Here is a 25,442-nt window from a genome sequence, read left to right as displayed (position 1 = left end):
TATGATTACACTTAGCATTGAAGTGAAGTGCAGAGGATGGTGATAAACTGAAGCAGAATATAAGCTGGCTGGTGGAATGAGCAGATACATGTGGAGAAATTTGAGATGATGCATCTTGGTAAGATGAATGATGAAATTCAATGTAGATGATAGGATGCTGGTGTCAAAGGGACACAGGAGTAGAGATCTGTGAACTATAGATGCAGACATCGTTGGAAGTGGCAGCCCACATTGAGAAAGCTGCTAGGTATGCAGGATTCTGGCCTTCATTAGTAGAAGTATGAAGTGTAAAGCTGGGGAATTCTTGTGAATCCATCCTAAAATGTCAGTCTGACCTCGGCTACTTCTTGTTGCAATATTATTAAAATGATGTGGACGGTCCAGAAGAGATTGAGATGGTTTCTGCAGTGTGGCAATGCAGTTAGTTACAAAGATTTTCGACGGGCCTCAATCATTGCGAGCAGTCGCTTGTTTTAGTGAGGCGGTACAAGATTTTAAAAGAATTCAGGGTCTTTCGGATCATTTCATTTGATGATATACATGGGTACGGCTGAATGACAATAAACTGAACTTGAACTTGATCTTCTTACAAACTGTGTTAGGGAACTAGAGCTGCAACTTGATGACCTTTGGCTCATGTGGGAGAATGGGGAGGTGATAGACAAGCTACTGCGAGGTAGTCATCCCTAAGTTGCAGGAGGCAGGTAGCTTAGTGACTTTCAGAAGAGGGAGAGGGACTAGGCAAGTAGTGCAGAAAATCCCTGAGGTTACAGAAGTGCCACTTTGGACCTACCTGGGGAAAGTCACTGGCTCAGAGTCTGGCTTTGTGGTTCAGGAAAGGAGGGGAAAGAGAAGTAGAGTAATGACAGGGGATTCATCGGTGAGAGGAGCAGACAGGAGATTCTGTGGATGTGAAAGAGATACCCAGATGGTATATTGCCTCCCAGGTGCCGGGATCAGGGATGTCTCGGATTACGTCCACAGCACTCTAAAAGGGGAGTGTGAACAGTGGAAGACATGATACATATTGGTACCAATGACATAGGTAGAATATAGGGACCTGGTAGAAAGCAGAAAATCAGGACCACAAGGATAAGAATCTCTGGATGACTGCCTGTGCCATGTGCCAGTGAGGGTAAGAATAGGATGATTTGGCAGATGAATACGTGGCTGAGGAATTGTTGCAGGGGAAGGATTTCAGATTCCTAGGTCACTGGGATCACTTCTGGGGAAGCTATGACATGTATTAAAAGGATGGATTATGTCTGAACTCAAAAGGGGACTAATATCCTTGTGTGTAGGATTACTAGAGCTGTTGGGGAGGGTTTAAACTAGTTGGGGACGTGGATGTAATGCTAAGTCTTTATAAGGCATTTTTCCGATAAGATGATGGCATGTTTGTTTGCAGCGGTTGCTACGGGGTCAATAAAAGATACTACTGTCATATTTAAATGTATTTTTCATGATTGCAAGATCCTGCTGAATATTAAGAACTTGAAGCAGTGTAGTAAGAATTGCTGGCTGGTGGAAAATTAAGGAGCTGCGTGATGTGTTGCTGCCTGATCGAAGAAGGTATACAGTCTAACAGTGAATGACCATCTTGGTCACCTTTATTGCGATCTCAGAATCCTTTTGGGCATTGTTAAGGTGGAATGCCGCCAGTTGAATTCACTGATTGATTGACGGAGAGCAGGGGTCGATGGTGGGGGAGCTGAGTGTTTGGTTGTAGTGAGGAGTAGGCCACGAGCCACAGTGTCACCTGACATAGCCACCAGGGGAGAGGCGTTGGAGCCGGTGCGCTCCACAGGGGGTGGCCTGGCGCAGCATTTGGGCTGGAGTTGGTGCCGTACATCCCTCCCCACCCCGCCCCACCCTGTCTTTGCTTGGCGGAAGACGAGCTATATTGTGGTAACTGCAGATTTCGGCAGCGTTCATTTGGACTCAGAGCCTCAAGCCATGGCGTCGCCTGCTTACAGCTGGCAGGAGGGAGGCATCGGAGCCAGTGTGTGGCGCAGCATTCGGGCTGGAGTTGCTGCTACCCCCCCTCCCCAGTGTTCACTCGGCAGAAGACAAGTTCTGTTGCGGTCATCCACAGATGTTGGTGGCATTGGATTTCCAGAGCTTGGACTCTTTTATCGAGTGGTCGTATCTTTCTATCTTATACGTGCTATGTGTGACTGTTGGTACTGTGTTATCCACCTTGACCCCATAGTAACACCGTCTTGTCTGGCTGTATTCATGTCTGATTGAATGACAATTAAACTTGAATTGAATTGGTCTGACCACACTTGGAGTATTTTGAGGTTTTAGAACCCTTATCCAGAGGATGTGTTGGCATTGGAGAAGGTCCAGAGGAGGTTCACAAGAATGATTCTAGGTATTAAAAAGTTAACGTATGAGGAGTGTTTGATGGCTTTGGGCCTGTACTTGCTGGAGTTTAGAAGAATGAGGGGGATCTGACTGAAACATGTTGAATATTGGAAGGTCTAGATAGAGGATGTTTCCTATAGTGGGAGAGTCTAGGACCAGAGGGCATGACTTTAGAATACAATGTCATCCTTTAGAACGGTGAAGTGGAGGAATTTCTTCAGCCAGAGGGTGGTGAATCTGTGGAATTCATTGCCAACAATGTCATTGGGTATATGCAAAGCCAAGATTAATCGGTTCTTGATTAGTAAGGGCATCAAAGGTTACAAATAAATCAGCCATAATGGAATGGCTGGGCAGATTTGATGGGCAGAATGGCCTAATTCTGCTCCTTTGTCTTGAGGTCTTATGATAGGTCAAAGTAGCTAACATGGTTTCTTTAGAGAAGATTGAGGGTAGACATGTTAGAAAGAAGAGATAGCTGTGTTAGATGTATGCAAAATTAAGAGAGGTCAAACTGGGTGAATATTTAGGAGGCTATTGTCTTTAGTGAAGGGTTTGGGGACTAGATGTCACAGATACATAATGAAAGGAAAGGAAATTAATAATGCCATGAGCATTTACTTTATGTGGCGTGAGACTGGAATCTTGCATACACTGCAGAAATATTGGAGGCAGGTTCCCTTGTAACCTTCAAGAGAGAATTGAATAAAAATTTCAATGGTAAGGAAAATATTGGAAAGGCTACAGAAATGGCAGCTAGTGCAATTAGTCAGTAGCTGTGTAAAGAGATGACATGAGGTTCATATATGAAATGGCCTCCCCCTGAGACCCCACTGTTCTATAATTCTATTTGTCCTGCCTGTAGCTACATCAATCTGCGTTTTTAGTGATTTTCCATCAGTTGGGACTTAAGGTCTGACATTGTGGGCTATTTGAGGCATAGATACTACATAAATTATATTCTGTGCCATACATAGTGGTTGTATATTATGCAAATTCCCTTCCGTCATCTTCAGAGAAGCTTGCTCTGTGCTGATGTTGCATTTGAGATTTTGCATTTTTGTCTGATGTCACACATTACATTCTGCAAGTTACTGCTAAGTGTCCTTTCTTCTATACGATCACCAGTTTAAACCCTTTATAAAAACACTTACTGTACATTGGGAATGACTGCTGACAGTCGAAGAATGGCTCAGATCACTTGATGCTGACTTTGTTTCTGCACCAAAGCTTTCGGAATTGCTTTTTAAGCTACCATTGAATTTGTGGATGGCATAGGACAGAATGTCTTTGCATTCTTGATTGCTGTTCTGTGGAACTCACAATCCTACATATCAAATCAAGTATAGTGTTTCTAGTGCCTAATACCTTTAACTGAAGCCTTTTGTCTCTGCATATGAAACTGTCTGAGTAATTAGCCATGCTTTCTCCTAGCATTTGATTGCATGAGATGAATTCATAACTCTGCACTATTTCAATAGGCTGAAATGTTCTTCCAATCTCTGAACTATTTCTATAAATGAGAAGTCTGCAGCTTTTTGCAAGCTTCTAAGTTAATGAGCGTACAATGCACTTAGGAGCCAATTTCCTTAAGTGCTTTGCTCACTACAGCATTCAATACCTGCATATGTCAGCACTGTCTTCCAGCTCAAGAATGTTAATGGCCATGAAAAAATCTCATCTTTCTCCCTGTAAGATGTGAATGATTCATATGTTTTGTGATATCCCTGTTATGCTTGAGTTGGCAGTTTCTTTACCCACCAGGTCAGAATCACAGTAGGTTTGTATATTTCCTTGCAGACTTGTGTTCTTGTGCTTGCTTTAATTTTGATATAACATTTACAAGTACAGTTTTAAGAGCAGGTACTTCTGCTTTACAGTTAAAAGCAGCTGCTTTGCTGTGTTACATGTGACTCTCTGGTTTAGTTATTTGCATGTCCATGAAAACCCAGTATTTTCTAGAAGGATGACAAAAAAGTTAGAATTGTAGACCATCTATATAGGTTGATGTGTATGCAGAGTCAAAGGATGGGTGTCTTCTTGTCTATCTATTATTTCTGACAAAGCCCTTCTGAGAAAATACTCTAAAAATTGTAGATTTTTATTCTTCAGATACACGTTGATTCTTGATCTTGGATATTATTCGTCCAGCTGTACATTTTCCTTTAGTATCCCAGTCTATCCAGTGAACATCCTTCTTTATGAAGACCTCTTTGGATTCTATTGACTCAAAATGAGGAAGATAATTATTAGACTGATGGAAGATATTATTGATGAAGTTGCAGAAAATATAATCTTTGAATTAATAATGCTTGCCACTGTTTTTGCTCAAGAGGCATACATAAAATTAAATATAAATGTCTAAAACTTAGAGTCAAGTTCCTCTTGTCTGTTGCTAACCCATCAAAGACATATCCTTACTTATCTTCTATTGAAATTCATAGACTGTCACAAGGTTGCTACACTTGTCCAGTACATTTAGTCAGTTTCAGTATGTACCCTTTTAATAATATGTAAGCATCCTGTCACTATCTCTAATTCTGAATAGTATTAGCCACTGTTGAAGTTTCATTCCTTTACAAACAAAATAGTCTATTTCTTTTCCTTATTCTTCTATAAACTTAGAGATCTTTCTATTACCTTTTTAATTTTACTTTTGGCACCCGATATGACACCAGCTCTTGTATTACAATCCTTCTTAGTCATTATGCTATCAATTTCACGGTCCTTGAACCTGAATGGTCGAGGAGATAACCTTTTGATTGACTTGTTTGCTGCGGTTTCAGACCCACTGCTTCCCTTCCTGCACCATTAACAGCGCACGCTTTCAGCAAGTTATTCATTCAGCAAAACACACTGATCAAGGACACTCAGCTTTGATTTGTTATGCATATGTGACTCTCATGATTGGATTTTCCACGATAGTAGCAGGGAACATTAATGAGGAAAAAAAATATCTGGAAGACTCAATGTAGATTTTAACAAGGTCTCTTTTCACAGATTAACTAGAAGAATAAAGATCCACAGGATCTGGAAAAAAAACAGTAGGTTGGATGCCAACGTTGCTAATTGGAAGAAAACAAAATTTCATGCTTAACAGTTCTATATTCCATCATAACAGGAACCATCCTTTCAGCATCAGTCTGACAGGGCCTTTCAGAATCTTGTACACTATGTTTGCAGAAGATCACCCTCTATTCACCTAAACTCCAGTGAATATTGGATCAACCTTCTCAGGTTCCCTCATCATATTCCTTCAACTTAGAAATCACCTTGTAAATCTTACAGTTTCCCTTTCATTCAAACTTGTTGACTCATTCAAATGTATTCTTAATTTCTAAAGTTTTGATGGTTCTTTGGCATTTCCCAATCATAAATGGCAGAGCAAATGACTTGTAGCTTTCTGCTTTTTTTTCTACCTCCTTTCTAGAACAGGGTGTTACATTTACAGCTTCCCACAGTACGTGGAACTTGTCTACAGCAGAACCAATATAACTTTTAATTCCATAGGCTGCCTGCTTTCTGATCTTTAGAACTTGTCAGTTAGGGGTTTCAACAATATTAGAATCCATCTTGTTTTGCATTAGTGTGAGTAGCAGGCTGAAGCTGTGATCTGTATATTGTATCTACAGGACATGTGTACCATTTGCAATAAGGCTGGTTGGAACCTTCATGGCAGTGGCTTCTGGTAGCAAAAGAAATGGAAGTATTTGGTTTTGATAGAAGCCTTCCCATTGGACATGTCCCAGTTAGCAGCATGGCTGGAAGGGCCTATTCCACACTGTATCACTAAATAAATAAAATTAAAATTAAAAACCTGAACAGTTCCCCTCCACCAACACCCTCCTCTGTCTGGCAGAAATAGTACTTGCCCTCAACAATTTCTCCTTTGGCTCCTCCCACTCTCTCCAAACTCAAGAAGTAGCCATGGGCACCCACAAGGGTCCCAGCTATGCCTGCATTTTCATTGGCTATGTGGAACTGTCCATGTACCAAGCCTTACAGGTAATGCTCCCTGACTCTTCCTGTGCTATATTGACAACTGCATTGGCACAGCTTCAGGCATCCATACTGAGCTCGTCAATTTCATAAACTTTGCCTCAAACTTCCATCCTGCCCTTAAATTCACTTCCATTTCTGACACATCTCTCCCCTTTCTTGATCTTTCTGTCTCCATCTCTGGAGACAAACTGTGTACCAACATATTTTATAAACCTAGTGATTCCCATGGCTATCTTGACTATACCTCTTCTCACCCTGTTTTCTGTAAAAAAAAGATATTCCTTTTTCTCAGTTTCTTTGTCTCTATCGCATCTGTCCTCAGAATGAGCTTTCCCTTTCCAGAACATCTGACATGTCCTTCTTCAAAGAATGGGGTTTCCCTTCCTCTACCATTGATGTTGCCATCACCTGCATTTTCTTCCATTTCCCGAACATCCACACTCACCCCCATCTTCCCACTACCTTATCAGGGACAGAGTTCCTCTTGTCCTCACCTACCACCCCATCAGCCTCACATCCAACACATAATTTTCTGCAATTACTCCCATCTTTAACAGGACCCTACCGCCAAACATATCTTTACTTCCCCCCCCACTCTCCACTTCCTGCAGGGATCACTTCCTCCATGATAATCTTGTCCATTCGACCCTCCCCACTAATCTCCCTCCTAGCAAGGGCAAACATGTACACCTGTCCATTCATCTCCTCCCTCACCCTCCCTCATCTCCATTCAGGGACCCAAATAGTCCTTTCAGGTAAGGTAATACTTCACCTGAGCACCTGTTGGAATCATCTATTGTATCCAGTGCTCCCAATGCAAACTCATCTAAATTGGTGAGACCTGATGTAAATTAGGGGACCACTTTGTCATAAACCTCTGCTCCACCTGTAAAGTGTGGAATTTCCCAGTGGCCAACCATATGAATTCCTATTCCCATTCCGACATGTTGGTCCATGGCTGCCCCCTCTGCTACAATGAGGCTACTGTCAGGGTGGAGGAGCAACATCTCGTATTCCATCTAGGTAGCTTCCAAGCTGATGGCATGAATGTAGATTTCTCCTTCTGGTAATTTTCTTTTCTCTCCCCCTTCTGTCTTTTATTTCCCACTCTGGCCCCCTACCTCTTCTTTCTTGCCTATCACCTTCCTCGGTGCCCATCCCCCTTCACTTACTCCCATAGTCCACCTTGCTCTCCTATCAGATTCTTTTTTTCTCCAGCCCTTTGTTTTTCCCACCTATCACTTCCTGGCTTCTTACTTCATTCCCCTCCACCCCACCATCTGGCTTCACTTACCACCTTCTGGCTTGTCCTACTTCCCCTTCCCCCACCTTTTTATTCTAACATCTTCCCCCTTCCTTTCCTGTCCTGATCAAGGATCTCTGCCCCAGATGCTGACTGTTTATACATTTTCATAAGTGCCACCTTACCTGCTGAGTTCCTCCAGCATCTTGTGTGTGTTGATCTAACATAAGCTTTCCTTTTTGCCATATCATACCCTCTGAGGAGGATGAGGTGATGCTAGGAGAAGGGTTTTGTTCAGGGGAAAATGAAGAGAGTTAAGGACAAAGAGATGGCTCCAGTTGGAAAACATAGCTAATGATAACCAGTCTGTCAGGAAGCAACAGTTCATCCTGAGTCAGAGCAGGGGAAAACAGCACAAAGACAGAACTACTGGCTCTTAATTTGAGTTTATAGAGCGTTAACAACAAAGGATGTGAATAGCACAAATATATGCAGTACAATCATATATCCACTACAGTGACATGGTAGCCAGTTGACCAAGGCTGGGAATTAAATACTGTATTTCAGGAAACTTTACATTTTACAAAAGACAGGCAAAATGCAAAAGGAGATGGAATGTCCTTCATTTTTAAGAAAAGGATAACGGCAGCAGAAAAGAACAATCTGAGCCCAGAAAATCGAGAAGCAGGAATAGTTTGAGTGAATATGAGAAACAGCAGGAGGAAGAAAATGTTGGTGGGGTAGCATGTGGCCTCTAAACTGTGCTAATAATATAAGACACGGTATAAATCACAACATTAGTGGTGCATGTAACAAGGGTAATAAAATATCATGGGAAACTGTGAATGGCATACAAGACCATAAGTAATAGGAGCAGGAGTCGGACATCTGGTTCCTCAAGCTGCTGCGTCATTCACTAAGATCACGGCTGATCTGGTGGTGAACTCGGGTCCACCTACCTACCTTTTCTCCGTAATTCTTAATGGAAAAAAAAACATGTAACTGTGCTTAAGTGTATTTACTAAGGTAGCCTCCACTGCTTCTCTGGGTAGAGAATTCCATAGATTCACTACTTTTTGGGGAAAATAGTTTCTTTTCATCTCTGTCAAGGATTTGTTTCCTCAGATCTTGAGGCTATGTCCCCTAGTTCTACTTCTCTGGCCTGGACAAACAGTAATATTAGTGGTAGGGCAGGGGTGGGTGGGGGGGGGGGATCTAAACTTATAGTGTGTAAGAGATGGTTTTCTAGATCATTGCATTGAGGAACCAGCAAGGGAACAGGGTATGGTGGATCTAATGTTCTGTAGAAGGGCCAGTTGATCATCTGGTACTTAATGGGCCTTTAGGGAACAGTGATCATTACATGATAGGAATTTTATTAAAGATTGGAATATGGTTGATTTAAGCTGAAATCACAATTTAAAGGCAAGTTGTGAAGACACGAGGTATAAACTGATTACAGTAGATTGGGAAACTTCAAGTAAAAATGACAAACAGTAAATCTTTTAAAGAACTGTCACAGTTTACAAGTAATATAAATCCCTTTAAGGCATATAAAAAGAACAGGAAATGTGATTCAACAGTGGCTACCAAGCGAAGTTAAAAGTAGCATTATATCAAAAGAAAATGTTTAGAATGTTGCCAAAAAGCAGTAGGCTTGACAATTGGGAAAATTTGAGAATTTGATAAAGGAATGTTGAGAAATTGAAAAAAAATGGGGAAAATAGAATGCAAAACCAAGGTAGTGAGAACAAAATCTGATAATAAAGGTTTCCTGTATGTAAAATAGGGAAAAGTATCAAAAATCAAGGTAATTCTGAGGAAGAAATAAATGTATTGTGGAATTTAAAAAAAAAAGGAATTTAGGAAATGTCTATGAAAATAGTAGACACTGCAGTTGTCATCCCGTAAAGTTCAAGGTTACAGAACTGTTCCCAAAGACTGAAAGATAGCGAATCCAACCCCCTTTTTTTCAGAAAGGAAGGGGAAAAAAAGCAGGAAACTCTAGATTAGTTAGCCTGGTGACAGGTTGAAATGTCAAAATCTGTAATTAAGGAAGAGCACATGGAAAGTTATAGTGAACGGGAAGACCCATCATGGATTTAGAAAGAGAAATCGCGTTAGACAAATCATTTTGAATGTCATAAAATTGGAATTGTCTGAAGAGATATGGTCAAACCAGTTGCTGTAGTGCATTTGGGCTTTCAAAAAGCCCTTGGTAATGAGCCATATAATTGAATCTTAAGCATAATTCAAAGAAATTGTAATGGAGTAAAACATACTGACCCATCTTGAGGATTTTTAAACGGGCAGTAGGGATAAATGGATAATTGTTTGGGTAGGGAGGATGTGACACCGGGGTGGCTCAGGAATCAGTGCTGTACCCCCTTTATGTTCATTAATGATTTAGATGAGGGGATCAAGTATAATTTATCTCAGTTTGTTAATGATACAAGACCAAGTGTGCAGACTGGGAATACCACAGATAGGCTTCCAGAGCATGTACTAGATCAGTGAATGAGCAAAGACCTGGCAAATAAAATATGTAGAAAAATATGAAGTCATCCACTTCCATTCATAAAAATTGAAAGGCAAAGATTGAAAGGTGTCCGTGTTCTTTGCACATAAGTTACTGCAAGTTGCTATGCAGCAAGCAACTAGAGGTGAACAGTATGTTGGAGACAGAAGAGACTTCAGATGCTCTAACCTGGAGCTGAAAAAGAAATTAGAGAAACTCAGGAGATAGCAGCACGTGTGGAGGTAAAGAAATGATCAATATTTCAGGTTGAAACCCTGCGTCATGATAGTATGTTGGCTTTTATTTCAAGTCAAGTTGGAAACAAGGGTGGAGGTGTCTTCCTTTAATCATACAGGGCCCTGGTGAGGTCAATGATATGTCTATGTCTAGTGTTCCTACCTAAGGAACCGTTACCTGCAACAAAGTGAGCTTTGCAAAACCTTACCAGATTGATTCCTAGAAAGGCAAATTCATGTAAGAGGTGAGATTAACTACAAAGGTTAAAATCCTTTCCGTGTTCATCCCACAACAAAACAAACTGAACCATTTGTTAAAGCGTTGTTCAAATGTAAAAAGCAACAGATTGGTCTTTACTTCTTGAAAAATGTATTGAATTAAATGTAAACTAATTGTAACGATTCTATTAAATGCCTGCCTTCCTATTTTGATACGCATTATAATTATTCAAAACCTTGTTTTTATTAAAGGTTATTACACATGTGTGGAAGTGATTTTTACATTAAGAAGACAGGTTGGATATTACATGATGGGCGTTTATGCTCCGACTCTTCTGATTGTTGTCCTTTCTTGGCTGTCATTTTGGATAAACCCTGATGCAAGTGCTGCAAGAGTACCTTTAGGTAAAAAATCAACAGCATCACAGAAGAAAGAGATGTAGAGAATAGTTGTACATTCCAATATATGTTGCTGACTCATTTGCCATTGTATATCTGATTACAGAAAAGTTCATGATATTGTTGATGTTTCTAAAAATGGATGATGTGAAACTTTTAAATAGCAACTCTTAAGTCAGCTAGGAATTGTGAATGATTGAGGATTATTTTCAATGCATTAGTACAGTCTATCTATCTCATCCCTTTAATGTACTACTAATCACAAAACAATTGAGTAGAAAATAGTTGAGTCATCATGTCCTTGTTACTAGAATAAGATCTTTCCCTCCTCACCTTTTAGTACTAGGTTTTTAGCCCACAAATCTTCAAATGCACATCCAAGTACTTTTTAATTGTTACTATTGTGTCTGTGTTGATCACCTGTTGAAGGATTGAGTTCCAGATTCCTACCAAAGATTGGATTGAAAAAACTCTCATCTCCCTTCTAAACGTTCTGCCTGTTGTTTAGAAAAAGCCTTCTTGTTCAAGGAAAATTGTCATTCTAATACACTATACCCAGGGCTCCCTTAACTTCTGGCAGCATATAATTAAATCTTCCACCCTTCATTTCCATAGAAAGCCTCACTTATCTAACATTTTCACATAACTTTTTTATCTAACATTTTCACATAACAATTTTCAGTCTTGATCAAATAGACTTTGATTATTCCAAATGACCACCCCTTCTATCACATGGCACTGATCAAACCTTTGGTTAATTCTCATGATGGCTTGCTGATTTTTCTGAACCCAGCCACATCCCAAGCAGCAAATTTCCTGAAAACGTAGGCATTACAAAATGTTGGATTCATTCTACCTTTTACCTGTTGCATTCATTCTACCATTCAATAAAGATCATGGCAAATCTTAAACTTTAGTGCCATTTCCCCACACTATCCCTTCATTACCTTAATATCTAAAAATATATTGGTGTGTGTTAAGTCAAAGTGGAAATGCTGGCAGCAACTGCGTGGGCTCCAGAATGTAGCATTTTTCATTTGGAACTGAGAGAATGAGTTAGAACAAGTGGGAAATGCCTTTTCTGGTTGGAGATGTTGCAGTTTTCTTCTCCATATCTTACTCTGTTAAAGCAATAATGGTTGCCTATGTTTGCTCCATGCAGTTCAATAGCTTGGCTCCATAATCTGCACAGGTGTTTTATATACAGAAATATGTTAAAACTGAGTAATGTTAAAATGGGCACAATTGCAGGTAGGGTAATAGTTGGACTCACTTCAGTAAAAGCATGATAAGGTAATTTTGAGAATATTAACTATTTTAATTGGTGCCAACTAATTTGACTGTCACCTTCCATGTTTTATTTGTAGATTCGTGTAAAAAGGACAAATCCAGTAGGAAGCAGCAGCATTGATTTTCGTGTAGATTTGCACATTCATTGTTTATGTAATTCTCTAATCATATTCTACCCAATGTAGAACTTCTGATATTCTTTCCACTAATGCACTCTTGAAGATATTTTGACACCGCAACATACACCTGAACATTATCCTTAAAATATTAGCAGATGGGGTTTTATAAGTCTTGTCACAGGCAGAAATGGGAGAAGTCAAACATAAACAAAATCTCTTTTCATTTGAATCAGTGAGTTATCTATCCTAATAAATAGTAGACTATCCATATAATTTATATTCACAAGCATAATATTTAAATATGTTGATATTAAGATGCATTTTTCTATTTCATAGGCATCTTCTCAGTCCTCAACTTGTCATCCGAGTGTATGAACCTTGCTGCAGAGCTGCCCAAGGTCTCCTATGTAAAAGCCATGGATATCTGGTTGATAGCTTGCCTTCTGTTTGGGTTTGCATCTCTTGTGGAATATGCGGTTGTGCAGGTTTTTTTGAACAGCTCAAAAATAATTGAAGCCGAAAGGGCTCGAATCCAAAAGAAGTTGAAGGCAAAGGAGCAAGCTATTGCATCTGAAGGGAAAGGATGTGGAAACTGGGTTAAACCTTCTTCTAAAAATACCGTTAATGGCACAGATACTCCTGTTCATATTAGCACATTACAGGTAAGAAACAACGAGAACTGCTTTTAAGTTTAATCTGAATACATTTGCTCTAATGACTTGTGATTTTTTTTCCCCCAATAGCTTATCTTGCATGTTATCCAAGGGATATCACTATGATATGGTTGAATATATTTTGTTTTCCTGTGTGTAGGACTGACTGCAAATGTATACATCAATATTAGAACTCTCTGCTAACTCGTGAATAACTTTCTGGAGCTGCTCAGAGCAAAAACATTGTTGCAATATGATCACTCTTTATGTGTACATCAGAAATAATGTGCCCACATCCCAACCAATTCAAAAGATATGAAATATGCAGAATTCTGAGCATAGCAACTGCTGTCCAGCCCACATACATAGAAATTTGATTGCATTTTGGCTTCCACAGTACTAATGTACCGCTAGTTGAGAATTCATTTTCACAATCCATGCTTCCAGAAGGGAGCTTTGCCTACCGCAATCATATATTGGGAGTTTAAATGCACAGTGTGTGTTCCTCGTGGGCAAGGCTTGACATGAAGCAGTAAAAAAAGATTCCTGCAATCTTTAAAAAGACCAATGCATTATACAAGACCTAAACTTATGATTAAAATCAAACATTTGAAACCAAGGTGATGTAAGGTAAACACATTCATCTCTTCACCTATGTCTTCACGTTGCCTCTAAAGTGAAATTTAGGATTGCAATTTTGGGCCTGTAAAATGGCTGATAAGTGCAGTAGAGTAGTGATCATAGATTCTTTTCAAGTAATAAACAGAATTTTTATTTGCATAATGTTTTGCCATGCATTCATTGCCTTCTTCCTTACACTGTTGATCCTCCTCCTACACTTGAAGATGGTATCCAGCAATACTGTCAGACTCAGAGAAGGAGAGGCTTCAGAATCAGCATAAGACAAATACTGGTGCACTGGAAGTTGTAGGAGTGATGAGAGCTCATGCTGGGATCATTGTATAGACAGGGTATAGAGCGAGAGCCTGATTCAGAAGTCTGGAAGCTGAGGCCAGTTGGCTGGAGCTGAGTTTGCAAATCTTTGCAAGTCCACTGGGGATGTTGAAGCCTGGACTCAGCAGACCCAAGTCTGAATCTGCTGGAGAGCTGTCCTATGGTTAAAAGTGGGTAGGAGGGAGAAACAGGGCTTGTTTTGGTGTTTTTTATATTTATTGTGGTCAGTGTTATTCTGACGAGCATTGTGGCCATGCAGTGTTGGTGCCAGACTATGTGGCAACACTTGGGGCTGCTCCTAACACACCCTCTGGTGTGTCGATTGTTAACAAAATCGATGTACGCATGACAAATAAACTTGAATCTTGAAAATCCTGAATCCTGATTTTCCATGATTTTGGGACAGTGGTGTCTCTGAAGGCTCTTGTGCTCTCATGTCAGATAGTGGAAGGTCATTGCTCCCTCTTTAAACAACACTGCTGTCTGTTGAATACACTCCCTCCATCTTTAAAAGTGTTGTCAACTTTTAACTCCTTTGATTTGAGATCAAATACCTGTCAACAATGTACAGTAGACCTAGAAACACATTAATCTTTTATTTGAGGCCCCACTTTTGCAAAATTCTATTACACATTAAGCTCAGTGTTGTTCAAAGTACATTTATTATCAAAATGTGTACATGTAGATTCATCACCTTACAGGCAGCCACAAAACAAGAAAACCCATAAGAACCCATTTAAAAAAAACCCCATCAAACCCCCAGAGGAAAAAAAGCAACAAATCAAAACAACAAATAATAGACAAGCAAATAGCATTCAGGGTTGAAGTCTGTGAAAGGGAGTCCATCCACAGGCCCCCAGTTTAGCACAGAGCCAATTAAACAATGCGGAGCAACAAGTCCATCCCTCGCCTCGGGCCCCAACACCCTGACTTTTTCAATCTGGCCCAGCACTTAAGTTGTCAACCAAACATGGGGTTCAGTAGCTTTGATATGCTCTGAGGGCCGGACCCCACCGCCTTGTTTCGGCCTGTACCCAACTTTTCCACTTCAGCCCGTCATCCAGACATTGGGTTCATCATGATATAAAACAAGCTATCCAAATGCTTAGATGTATTGATGAAAGCTCTCGGCCCGAAACGTTGACTCTTTATTCCTTTCCATGGATGGTGCCTGACCTGCTGAGTTCTTGCAGCATTTTGTGTGTATTACTATGTATTTTAGGTGCATGATTTAGGGTGAAGCAGGAGTTCATTTTATTAGGAGAAATAAAGGTAAAATTCCTTGACATTAACATATCAGAGGATGTGTCCTAGAACCAGCACCGAAGTGTCATCACAAAGAAGTCATGACAGTGCCTCTACTTTTTCAGAAGTTTGTGTAGATTTGGCATATTACCAACAACTTCTATAGATGCACAGTGTAGAGTATCTAACTGGTTGCATCGTGGCCTGGTATGGAACCATCAATGCCCAGGAATGGAACAGGGTACAGAAAATGAGGGATCACAGTCGAAGCCCTCCCCACCATTGAACGCGTTTACAAGGAGTGCTGCCAAGAGAAAGCAGCATTCATCAAGGATTCAGGCCGTGCACTCTTCCAATTGCTACCACTGGGCAATTACAGGTTCAATAGTTCCATTTAATATCAGAGAATGTCTGTGGCATACAACCTGGAACTCTTCCTCTCTGCAGACATCCACGAAACAGAAGAAAACCCCCAAAGAATGAATGACAGAAAAAAATATTAGAACCCCAAAGCCCCCTACCCCCCACATACAAGCAGCAGCATAGCATCAACCCTCTTCCTCCACCCAATTATGCCAGCAGAAAGCATCAACATTCCCATCACCCACCATGCAAGCAACAGCAAAGCCGTAAAGAGACACCATGGTCTACAGTCCATCAAAAGCTTCTGTTCATCCCAACAGTTCAACATCCTTCAGTCTCTCCCCCTCCCCCTCTCCCCTTTCTCTCTCCCCCCCCCTCCACAGCGAGAGGGGAGACAAGCAGCTCGCTATTTCAATGTTACAGCCTGTATCGCTGCTTTTATTTTGAGTTTCCCTGACTCAAGAATTGGCAATGAACTCTCACTCAACATCGAAAGAGCGAGAGCAAGAGTGATCACCCCAGGGCAGAGACCTTACACAGCCGCACCCGTTGTCTCTGTTCCAGTTCCCTGCGACGCTTCAGTTCATGACACCTTCGAGAAATCGGGTCTACAGAGCCGAGCAAGGCCACGCCCCAAAGGCGCCTGTCATCCAAGCTGCTTTTGGAGATATTGAAAACATGGCCGATGGGCGAGCACCAAGAACTGTCAAGAACCACAGTTTGAGTGCAGTTGTAGATCACAGACTCCGACAGGACCCCAGCCACCTGAAAAGGAAAAAATGGAGGCATTAGAAAGAAGAAGAATTTAAACTGTTCTGATGGGCTGGGAGAAACCCACAGATTCAGGAACAGTTATTACCTTACAGTCACCAGGCTCATGAAAAAGCAGATAATTTCATTCACCACAGCTCTGTACTGACTCACATTCAAGGGCTCTTTATAACTCGTGTTCTCAGTATTTGCACATTTTGTCTTCATTTCCCATTAGTATTTGTTAGTCTTAGTTAAAGCATAGTTTTTTGAAATAATCTATTGTACTTATTCCTGTAAATACTGTTAAGAACCCCGTAACTGGGTAACTTACCAGCAAAGATAGGGACGTCCGTTGAAGTCTGATGAAACTATTTTTAACAGTATTTATTAGTAAAAATACACAAAAATAATACCAATGCAAATATACAGATAATATACGTCGTCCATACTAAATCTAAAAGTGCGGGTATAATAATAATCAATAAGAAATAAGCTCTATCGTTGTCTAGGGGATAAAGAATTGTCCGATGGAAATATAAAGTTCGTTCAGTTCATACAGGCTTCAGCCTTTGGGGACCGCTGGCTTTGCAATTGTTGGAGAGAGAGAGAGAGATTTTGAGAAAAGAAACTTGCCGGCTTTCCTTTATGATTTCGATCCGTCGGAGTCTCGTTGGTGCGGCCGTTCACTTGTGGCCTCTTCTTTAGCTAAGCCGTTCTTCCGTGGAGAGCCCGCCAATCTCAGGCAAGGGAAGGACGCACTCACGAGCCCCCACCGGCTGTCGCTATTAAACGCTGTCACAGGATCTCTAGCATTTCTCCAGGTGCGTCTAAAGGGGTTGTTTCCCAGACCCTCTTTTATCCTTACTCACGGGGTCTCAGATGTCAATCAGGTTGGGATGATGCAATCCCTCAACCAGCCCACTCTGGTCGTCCCCTGAGGGGCTTCCATGAATAGTACAGTACTCAATACACAATTCCGTCTCCAAGAGACAATAGCAGTAATCAATGGTTCCGTCCCACTTTTGTTAGGAGGCATTCCCCCTACCTTCTGTATTCTGCGTTATCTATGGCAACTGCCGGGGCTGTGAACCGGCGTCTCGCTCTCTCTCATTATTGCCATGATGTGTATCTCTCTCATTTCCTGGGTCCCAGACCCAAATTAATAGCGATCTTGTGATTCTCAAAAAGGAGGGGGCGACTTTGTACCCTTCGGCCCCTCAGAGTTGCGGCATATTCGTAACAATACTTACAAGGAAATCGATCTGAAGGTAGTATATGACAATAAACTTACTTTGAACTTTGATCTTTAGACTATCCCTGAGGAATATTAGATAAACCAGTATTTCAGGAATAAAGGTGATCTCTTGTCTTCACAATTTGGCTTTGCAGTGATAGGCAAACACTGAAGGTCAGAACGTAAGAAATCGAATGAAAAGGCCATTCTGTCCCTCTTGCCTTCTGTGCCATTCAATAAGATCATGGCTCAGCCCATTTCTTTTGATTCACTTAATATCCAAATATAGTATCTATCAGTATCAGCCTGAGTAGAGAATTACAAAGATTCACTCTCCTCTGGGTAAGGAAATTGCTTTTCATCTATATTCTTATTTTGAAACTTTAACATGTGTTTCTGGACAAGCCATTCGGGGAAACACCTGTCAAGCCTTGTAAGAACACTGTGCGCTTCGGTGAGATGATCCCTCATTTCTCTACACTCTGCTTAAACTCTCGTATGATACACCTGCTATCCTATGAATCAATCTGGTGAACCTTTGCTATGCTGTCTCAATTGTAAGCGGATCCATTCCAAAAGTAGAGACAGCTGACCTGTTTGCACTATTCCAGATGAAGGATCACTAGGGCCCGATGTAATTAGAGAAAGATGTTTTACTCAACGCTACTAACAGTGAAGACCATTATCCTGTTCCCCTTCCTTATTGCTTGCTAAACCTCCAGGCTGGGCTTCAGTGAGAAGTATATTAGGACTCCCAGGTCACCCTGAACTATAGCATCTTTCAATTTCAGATAATTTGATAAATGCCATGCCATGTTTTCCAACCAAAGTGGATGACCTCACTTTGGATGAGATACAGGCTGTATGGAGAAGGAAGAGTATATGATGGCAATGACAGACTAATAACAAAATGGTTTAGTCACTGCATTAAACAGAAGTCCTATGACCTCTGTCTTTCCCTCCAAAGTGGCTGTCACCTGTAGTAGGTATAGTGTGACAGGATTGTCACAGAGTCCTCGTACAGACTGAACATCAAGGTCATTTGCCTTCGTACAAGCTCCTGTGAGAAGAAATTCATCTTCTTCCAGGCAACCACAAAAACAAAAGAAACCCAACAGAACCCTTTAAAAAGGCTGTCAAACACCCATTGTGCCAAAAAGAACACATCATGCAAACAATAAAAAAGTAAACAAATAACACCCCGAGCCGCTGTTCACAAAAGTGAGTCCACGCCCATGAACCCTGCTCATTGCTGTTAGCTGCACGCCACAGCCTCAGTTCCACGCAGAAACGAGTAAACTTCGTGGAGCAGCAAGCTGAACACAGCCAGTCCCTCACCTCTGGCCCCGAAACCCCAACCTTTTCAAACTAGCCCTGTGCTTAAATTGGCCAAACATTAACTCATTCCTTGTTCTCAAATCTGGACCCTGCCACCCCAATTTGGCCTGTACCCACACACCTCCGCAACCATATTACTCCTTTGAGTCTCCAGTTCACCGAAATAATGCCAGATGGTACAGGCAGTTCAAAACCACAGCTCTGAAAGGGAAGCTGCAGGCTCTAGATTGCAGTGATCGTTATTCAGAGTAGAGTAGATGGTAGATTTGTTTGCTGCCAGTAAAGTGTCATGTCTCTCAGCAGCACCATCTCAAGATAGATTGTAGACAGGTCAGATTTCTCCTCAGAAGCTGCTGACCTGCTTGGCATTGCTAGTATGCTTTCCTTTTATTTCAGATTCCAAACATAGCTTTTAGTTTCTTGATCCCAACCACAACTTTTGTTTTAATATAGAGTCATTTTAGACAATTTGGATGTCAGTCCCAGATCTAGATTTCTTGTGTCTCTTGCTAGGGTGTAGCCCTATTACGCTAGGTGAATCTCCCTGTGACGCACATTTTTCTGCCCTGTATCTTTGCTATACCACTCTGTGTGGTGGCACTATGGGGTATTGTGGCCATCACCACCACCCTCCTCCTCCTTTTCCTTAACTTTTCCCACCAGTTCCTCAGTCTGCTTCATCTTCTGCTACATTGGTCATGATAAAGACAAGAGCCTCTCCTTATATTTTGTGACATAGGACAGGGGAGAGCTTAGTGTATGGGGATATGTATGAAGAACAGAACCTATCTACTAGTATGTATCTTGATAGACACTTCTATGCCCTGCCCCTCAAATTGTGGAGCTACTACTTCTGTCTCCTTCATGGTGTATCCCTGTTACCTGATGGCCGGGAGCAGCCTGCGTATAAGGCCTGATGCCTTCTGTGATTGCTGGGTACAAACTGTTGGCAGCTGTGGTGAAGTTAGCCTGGTCCCACTGGGTAGTGTGCAGCTTTGGCTTTCTGTGTGTAATACGCACTTGTTTTCAACAAACCAGAAATTTTTGAGGGGCATCCAAGTGGTGCTGGAACTAAAAAGAATTTCTAAGCTCTCTTTAAAACAAAAGTGCAATCGAACTTCAGGCATTTCAAATAGCTTACTATATTAATAAAATGTAACACAAGAAAGTCATACCAGCTACCCGTGACATTCAAACAAATTGCCAACAAACACCAAGCCCTCCACCATCAACATCTTAAATGCCACCATTAACCCAAAACTCAACTGAACTAATAACCGCAAGACAGGTGAGAGGTGGTGTTAACTACAATGTGTGACTGAACCTTTTGGCACCCAAAGAGCTTCTATCATCTACAAACCATGAGTCAATTATGTGCTGAACCAAATGTTCTATCTGCTTAGACAAATGCTATTCCAACAATAGTCAAGAAGCTTGACACCATTTAGAACAAAACAGTCCATTTGATTAGTACCTCAGCCATCATCCAAAATGTCTATTCTGTCCACTTTGACTGTAATATGCATCATTCACAAAATGCACATTTATTCACCAGTGCTATCCTGACAATACATTCTTCCCCCCCCCCCCCCACCACTCTATCCCAGCCCCAAGGTTTCATCTTGACCACTAAAGAAAACCATCAAATGCAGGATCTCCTGCAAATCATTAATACTCGTAAAGAACGCTATCTGTGTCACAATGTCTGCTGGCAATATTGAAACCCAAGTGCCGTGGAAAGACAGACTCTGATGTAGAGATGGCAATGAGAGTTTATTCATCATAATTCCAGCAGAACATCGGTGGCTCGGCCAATCGATACTGGGAGATGTAGCATTCTCAAAACTAGAACCACGCGATTAGTGCTAATTGGGCGTCTGCTTAAATAATACAAGTAATATGGAATCCCTGAGCCTGTCAAAATATCTGAAAAAGCTGAAACAGAAAGCACCAGGAGACTGCATTACAAAGAGTGAGTCGCTCAAGAAAAACACAAGGAACTCTATAAACAATTAGTAACTCTCATCAAGCAACAAGAACTAATTCAGGTACAACAAAAACTTTGGAGTCCAATGCTGTCCAGCGCCCTGCACAGGCCCAAAGAGCTCACTGCAATCTGATCTTTACTTCCTGAACCTTAAATATGCCTCCTTCTTCCTCGTGACTAAATGTTACATTTCTCTTGTCAACTAAGATTCCTTCATCCTACCATCCTTTCCTTGCCTCAATGGGACAGACCTATTTCGATCCTCATGTAAGTGCTCCCTAACCAACCTCCAGATTTCTGTTGTACATTTCCCTGACAATATCTGTTACCAATTTATGCTCTAAAGTTCCAGCCTATTAACATCATAATTAGTCTTCTCCAAATTAAATACTTTTCCATATTGTCTGTTCCTATCCTTGTCCAAGCCTATGCTAAGTCTGGGAGTTGTGGTCACTGTCTCTGAAGTGTTTGCCTACAGAGAGACTAAGTTCATTGCCTAGTACTAGATCTAGTATGTCCTCTTTTGTCAGCCTATCTACATCTTGTGTCAGGAGCCCTTTCTGGACACACCTAACAAACTCACCTCTTGCACTGAGGAGTTACCGATCAGTATTAGGGAAGTTGAAGTCACCCATGATAACAACACTGCTACTTTTAACCTTTGCAAACTCTGCCCCCTAATCTACTCCTCAGTGTCCTTGCTGCTGTTGGGGAGCCTATAGAACACTCCCAATAAAACGATTGCTTCTTTCCTATTTCTGACTTCTAACCACACTGACTTCACTGATGTGGAAGGGATATGGAGACAATCCCTCCACGATGTCCTCTCTTTCTGCAGCTGTGATATTATCCTGATTGATAATGCCATTCCCCCACCTCTTTTACTTCCCTCCCTTTTGAAGCATCTAAATCCCAGAACATCCAGCAGCCGTCCAACCCCTGTAACAGCCAAGTCTCTGTAATGACTGCTATATCATAGTTTCTAGCATTGATCCATGCTCTAAGTTCATCACCGTTGTTCTGATTCGTCTTGCATTAAAGTAAATACATTTCAACCCATCAAACCCAATGCACTTATGCCCTACGCACTGCCTATCCTCAGAATCAGAATCGAGTTTAATATTACTGGTATAGGTCATGAAAATTGTTGTTTTGTGGCAGCAGTACATTGCAATACGTAATAAAAACTGTAAATTGCAATAAGTATAAAACAGAAATAAGTGGTGCAAAAAGAAAGTGAAAAATAATGAAGTAGTTTATGGATTCTTAATCCATTCAGAAATCTGATGGCAGAGGGAAAGAAGCTGTTTCTGAAACTTTGAGCAAATGTCCTCGGGCTCCTGTACCACCTCCTTAATGGTAGCAATGAGAAGAGGACGTGTCCTGGGCGATGGGGTCCTTATTGATGGATGGTGCCTTGTGGAGGCAGCGCCTTTTGAAGGTGTCCTCGATGCTGCTGAGGCTAACAGCCATGATGGAGCTGGCTGAGTTTGCAACTTTCTGCAGCTTTTTCTGATCCTGTGCAGTGGCCCCTCCATACCAGACAGTGATGCAAATAGATAGGTGTTCAGTAGAAATTTGTGAGTGTCTTTGGTGACATACTAAGTCTCCTCAGACTCCTATTGAAGTATAGCCACTGTTGTGCCCTCTTTGTATGTGCATCAATATATTGCATCTGGATAGATCTTCAGAGACGTTGATACTCAGAGACTTGTCACTGCTCACCCTTTCCACTGCTGATTTCTCGATGAGGACTGGTGTGTATTCTCTTGACTTCCCGTTTCTGAAATCCACAATTAACTCCTTGGTCTTACTGGCATTGAGTCCAAAGTTGTTGTTGCGACACCACTTAACCAGCTGATCTATCTTGCTCTTGTACACCTCCTCCTCAGTCTCTCTATGTACTGTATCTACCTGACCTATCACTTGAGCTGCCAATTATGTTTAAACCTTTTGTAACAGCTCTAGCAAACCTGCCCATAAGGACCTTGATTCCTCTTGAATTTATCTGTAAACTGTTCCTTTTGTATAGGTTATACCTCCCCCAGAAGAGATTCCAATGATTCACAGATCTGAAATTCGCTGCACCCAAATGAAAAGCCATGGATGAACCAGGAGCTTCATAGTCTGTTGAAGGCTAGATGTGTGGCATTTAATCCTGGCGACTTGCGTATGTATAAGAAAACCAGATTTGACTTGTGGAGGGCTACTTCAAGAGCAAAGAAACAATTCCAAGTAAATTTGGAGGCGACGTCGGATGCACACCAGCTTTGACAGGGTTTGCAGGACATTACTCCCTACAAGCAAAACCCAACATCGTGAGTGGCAGCGATGCTACAGTACCAGACAAGTTCAATGCCTTTTATGCTTGCTTTCAAAGGGAGAATAAAACTACAGGTGTGAGGATCCCTTCTGCACCTGGTGGCCCTGTGATCTCTGTCTTGGAGGCTGACATTGGGTGAACCCTCACAAAGAAGCAAACGTTGATGGTAAGGCTTGAAATCTTGTGCTAACCAAATGGCAGGGGTATTCAAAGTCATTTTCAATCTCTCACTGCTACGGCCAGACATTCCCACCTGCTTCAAAAGGACAACAATCATACCAGTGCCCAATAAGAGCAGTATGAGTTACCTAACGACTATTGGCTAATAGCACTCACATCTACTGATAAAATGCTTTGAGAGGTTGGTCATGGCTAGAATGAACTCCTGCCTCAGCAAGGACCTGGACCCACTGCAATTTGCCTGTCACTACAATAGATCTACAGTGGATGAGCTATCAATGACTCTCCACATGGCTTTGGATCACCTGGAAAATACAAATACCTATGTCAGGATGATGTTCATTGACTATAGCTCAGTGTTTAACACCATCATTCCTACAGTCCTTATGAAAAAGCTACAGAACCTGGGCCTCTATACCTCAACTTCCTATCCAGAAGACCACCATCTGTACAGATTGATAATAATATCTCTACCTCGCTGGCGATCAACACTGGTGCACCTCAATGATGTGTGCTTAGCCCGCTGCTCTGCTCTACTCTCTATACCCATGACTGTGCGGCTAGGCACAGCTCAAATGCCATCTATCAATTTGCTGATGATATAATCATTGATGTAGCCAGCAGGTGGTGTAGTGGCATTTGCACCGGACTTCAAGGCAAATGGTCCTGGGTTCGAATCTGGCCGGCTCCTTGCACACTTTACATCCCTGCTTGTTTGAGAGTTAAAAAAAAAGACTAATGCTAAGGAAACGGCAAAGGTTGCCACCCGATGCCCCACAAGATGCGGAGAGGTACAATGACAACAAGCATTGTTGGTAGAATCACAGGTGGTGACGAGAGGGCGTACAGGAGCAAGATATACCTGCTAGTTAAGTGGTGTTGCATCAACAACCTTGTACTTGATGATGGTAAGATCAAAGTGCTGAATGTGGACTTCAGAAAGGGTAAGACAAGGGAATACAAACCAATCCTCATTGAGGGATCAGAAGTGGAGAGAAGGAGCATTTTCAGGTTCCTGGATGTCAATATCTCGGAGGACCTAACCTGGCCTCAACCTGTTGATGCATCTATAAAGAAGGCAATTAAAGTGGCTCTTTTTCATTAGGGGTTTGATGGGATTTGGTTTGTTACCCAAAACACTCAAAAACATCTACAGAACATTCTGACTGGCTGCATCATCAGCTGGTAAGGGGTGGGATGGGGGCTACTCCATGGGATCGAAGTAAGCTGCAGAGAGTCGCTCCATCATGAGTACTAGTCTCCGTAGTAACCAAGACAGCTTCAAGGAGTGGTGCCTCAGAATGGCAGCTTCGATCATCAAGGACCCTCACCACCTAGGACATGCCCTCTTCTCACTGTTACTATTAGGAAGGAGGTACAGAAGGCTGAAGGCACGCACTCAGAGATCAAAAACAGTTTCTCACCTCTGCCATCCGATTTCTGAATGGACATTGAACCCATGAATACTACCTCATTACTTTTAAATTTCTGTTTTTGCACTACTTTTTACAATGTAACTATTTAATATACATATATTTACTTAGTGTAATTCAGATTTTCTCTATATTAATCATGTATTGCATTGTACTGCTGCTGCACAGTTAACAAATTTCACAATGTGCATCAGTGATATTAAACCTGATTCTGATCAATTCCAACACCACACATTCATCTACCATATCATCAGATTCTTACCCTTACCTGCCTGAGCAAGGACCTGGGCTTGTTGCAATTTGCCTACACCCCCAACAGGTCTACGGTGAACACAATCTCAATGGCTCTCCACTCGGTCTTGGACCACCTGGGCAACAGCAATACGTGTCACGCTGCTGTTTACTGATCACAGCTCAGTGTTCAACACCACGATCCCCTCACTACTAATCAACAGGCTTTAAAACCTGGGCCTCTGTACCTCCCTCTGCAATAGGATCCTTGACTTCCTTTTCGAGAGACCGTAGTCAGTGCAGACTCCAGACTGTAGAATCCAGTGCCTCAAGAAGGCTGTATCCTCTATTA

At 41.6% G+C, this 25,442-nt stretch overlaps 1 protein-coding gene across 3 annotated transcripts in view; it reads left to right on the top strand.

Annotated features, from left to right (window-relative positions):
• The window catches only part of glrbb (glycine receptor, beta b), a 127,656-nt gene that overhangs the window by 74,732 nt on the left and 27,482 nt on the right, over nt 1-25,442 (top strand). For all 3 annotated transcript variants that reach the window (XM_073043024.1, XM_073043027.1, XM_073043026.1), the window contains 2 exons: nt 10,841-10,993; nt 12,733-13,058. In XM_073043024.1, coding sequence (XP_072899125.1) covers nt 10,841-10,993; nt 12,733-13,058 — 479 coding nt within the window. The remainder of the gene's footprint in view (nt 1-10,840; nt 10,994-12,732; nt 13,059-25,442) is intronic.

This window comes from Hemitrygon akajei, chromosome 4, assembly GCF_048418815.1.
Source record: "Hemitrygon akajei chromosome 4, sHemAka1.3, whole genome shotgun sequence".
NCBI lineage: Eukaryota > Metazoa > Chordata > Chondrichthyes > Myliobatiformes > Dasyatidae > Hemitrygon > Hemitrygon akajei.
The sequence above is the reverse complement of the archived record's forward strand: the minus strand, read 5'-3'. Positions and strand labels throughout refer to the sequence as shown.